This window comes from Charadrius vociferus, unplaced genomic scaffold, assembly GCF_000708025.1.
Source record: "Charadrius vociferus isolate BGI_N301 unplaced genomic scaffold, ASM70802v2 scaffold711, whole genome shotgun sequence".
NCBI classification, from domain to species: domain Eukaryota; kingdom Metazoa; phylum Chordata; class Aves; order Charadriiformes; family Charadriidae; genus Charadrius; species Charadrius vociferus.
The window spans coordinates 301,375-304,357 of NW_009646852.1; the positions used below are offsets into that span (position 1 = coordinate 301,375).

At 61.3% G+C, this 2,983-nt stretch overlaps 1 protein-coding gene across 1 annotated transcript in view; it reads left to right on the top strand.

The window, feature by feature from the left end:
- KCNIP2 (Kv channel interacting protein 2) overlaps positions 1 to 2,983 on the top strand; it is a 20,468-nt gene that overhangs the window by 14,395 nt on the left and 3,090 nt on the right. The window contains exon 2 of the mRNA XM_009894252.1: positions 2,269 to 2,364. Coding sequence (XP_009892554.1) covers positions 2,269 to 2,364 — 96 coding nt within the window. The remainder of the gene's footprint in view (positions 1 to 2,268; positions 2,365 to 2,983) is intronic.

Consider the following 2,983-nt stretch of genomic DNA (forward strand, 5'->3'; position numbering starts at 1 on the left):
GTCCCATGTGCCCAGTGGGGCAGCCCGTGGCCAGGCTCAGCTCCTCATCTCCGGGCAGAGCCACTTCCTGGTGGGGGGGAGCCTGGGGAGCCCCTGGACTTGCTCACAGTATGGATGCTGGGGGACAGAAAGGGGACAGCGTGTTGTCCCCAGCAGAGCCCTCAGGTGCACCAAAGCCAGGACAGCAAAACCCCAGCCCTGGTCACCCCTCTCCTGTTGTTAAGCTGCAAGTGCTGAACGTGCTCCTTCTCCTGCCCCGGGGGCCCTGGAATCGGGCCTTCTTCAGTTTCCTCCTTAAGAAAACGCCCATGTTCTTTATTATTTTTTTTTTTCTTTTTCCTTCTTTATAACAAACTAAAGTGTAACTTGCACCTGACCTGACCTACTGCACGTGCCTATACCTGCTGCCCCTGTGAGTCCAACCACAGTTTACTCTCTGTTGCATCTCTCTCGCTGTGTGGTTTCCCTCCCGCCCTGCTCCCTCACCTGGTCCATCACCCTGGCGCTGGCTGTTGCTCTGCCCGCCCTGTCCCTTGGTCCTGGCCGGAGGTGCTGCTCCTGCCTCCCAGGTCTGTTCCCACAATTCGGCTCTGCCAGGAGGGACCTGGCCCCAGGGCATCCCTGGAAGGCTGAAAGGTGCAATTTCCCTTTCCCTCTGCAAATTAAAGCCCTGGAAAAGTTAGCTGGGTCAAAATCATGTTTTGTGCACAACTGATGCCCGCTTCTAGGAAGGAAAAAGCCTCTTTCCTCACCTGCCTGCAAACCCTGGAGCAGACAGGGGCCAGGCTGTGCTGCCAGCGCCAAGATCCTGGCCCTTGCCTCTGTTGCCCTGTGACAAATGCCAGGGGGTGCATTTGTGCATCCGCTACTCATTTGCATGTCACTGGCACCCTGCTGTGGGTGCCACTTCCCCAGTTACAAGTTTACCCTCTTGAAGTGGCTTTGTGTGATGTCCTACTGGGACAATGACCTGTCTCCATCGAAATGAGCTGTTCTCCATCACCCCAGAGTGATGGAGCTGCCTGCAGACCCACATCCCCCTCTGGGCACTGGAACCAGCTACTGTGTAGCACAATTTCCCCAGCACCCAGGGCTCAGCTCAGCCCCACAAGGCTGAGAAAGCTGCTGGAGAAGCCCCATCTGCTATCCCCCTACAGAAACACCCCCAGAACCAGGGCTCAAGGTACGCAAGGCATTGTGACCTGCTGCGTGCAGATGTCCGAGGCGCTTGGAGCAAACGCCGTTGACAGCAGATCCCCAAGGGAACTTTGCACCTTTCATCCCATCGGTGCCCTGTGCCGCTGTCTGCCTCCCTTCGGGGGCCGGCACCCGGCATGGCCTTCATCCCCTCCCCGCCTGCAGCGTTAGTCCTGCGCTGAGTTCGCTGGCTTGAGGCACCGCGGGCAGGGAGGGAGCGGGTCTGCAGCCGTGGGGCAGCGCCAGCAGGGAGAGATGGGGCTGAGCAAAGCCATTGGGGGTCCGGATGGGGGGGAATAAGGGGTGGCGGAGGGTGTCTGTGCAGCGAGGGGACTTGCTGTTTATTCAGGGCCACTTGGAAGCGACGGCTACGGGCCAGGCTGATGTGGGGAGCCCCTCATCCTGCCCTGTAGCCTGGCCAAGGCAAAGCCCTGAGCCCCGCTCCCCTCCTGGCTGTCTCAAAGCAGGGCCCCGGGCTGGGATCCCAGTGCCGTGCTGGGGCGGGGGTGCATGCTGCAGTCCGGGCTGCATGGCTGGGTTCGGTGCATGCTTCTCGTTCAGCTGTCGGGTGCCAACAGGATCAAACCCGGCGCCGAGCTCTGGGGAGGATGCAATGCCCTGGCTCAGCCACAGGCTGTTTCTTGGGCTCCATCCTGCCCTGCCTCGCTGCAGAGCACCTCAGGGAGGGTTCCCCAGGGAGCAGGTATTTGGCTTCTGGACTAAAGGGCAGAGTCCAGCCCTGCCATCTCCAGGTATTCTGGGCTGCTGGGTGTCTCCAGTGCATGTTCTGACGGTGGGGGTGCAGAGGTGCTGGGTGTGGGTAGCCCCTTTGTCATCCCCGTCCTTCCCAAGGAGGAAAACTCCAGTGCCGGGTTTGTCCTGGGATGAAGTAGAAAGGCTGAGCAGAGCCTGGGCTGGGCTTTGCCTTCCTGCTCCTCCTGCGTCGCGCTGCATGTGCTGCCTCTGGCCCCGCTCGCCCTGTGCCGGGAGCCCAACTCTGCTGCCCGCCGGGTCCGGGGGCCGCCACTCTGTTAACTCTTCTTCTGCTTGGTGACTCCTTCTTTCTTCCAGGCAACCCGCCGGGCCAAACTAAAAAAGCGCTGAAGCAGCGATTCCTCAAACTGCTGCCCTGCTGCCGGCCCAAATCCATCCCCTCGCTCAGCGAAAGCAAGTGCTTCTTCTTGCCTTTGTGTGTGTGTGTCCCTGGCGGTGCTGCTGCCTGCCCTCCGTCCTGGCCCTGCCCGTGGGAACGGGACGCCTCTGCCACCCCCCTGCCCTGGAGCTGGGGCTCTCAGGATCAGCCCTGCCCTGGAAGGGTCCGATCCGATGGGCTCTACACCCACCGCTGTCCTTGCCTGCTTCCAGGCTGGTTTTCCCCCTCTCCAGCTCCCTGGAGCGGCTGCCACAGGATGCACAGTGGCGAGACCTGCTTTGGAGCTGGCTGGGGGCAGCAGGACCCTTCTGGCGCTGGTTTAAGGGCTGGGGGGGCTGTTGCTCAAAGCTTGTTGTCGGTTAAGAGATGGAAGCGTGATGGGGGGGTGAAAGGGGCTGAGCAGGGAGTGAATACAGAGCTGCCCAGAGCCCCCTACCCTCCCTACACCGGGTAGTCTTGGTCCCTTGGTGAGTCTGAGCCTCCCCCCCAGGAGAAGAGGTGAGTATGGAGGGGTAGGGACTGAGCCGTCCCACGGAAGGGGGGTACACACTACGGGGTTTCAGCCCCTCTCGGTTGCAGTGGGGTTTGGGGGTGCTGGCTGCTGCGGGCGGGGGGGGTGCAACTTGCCAAATG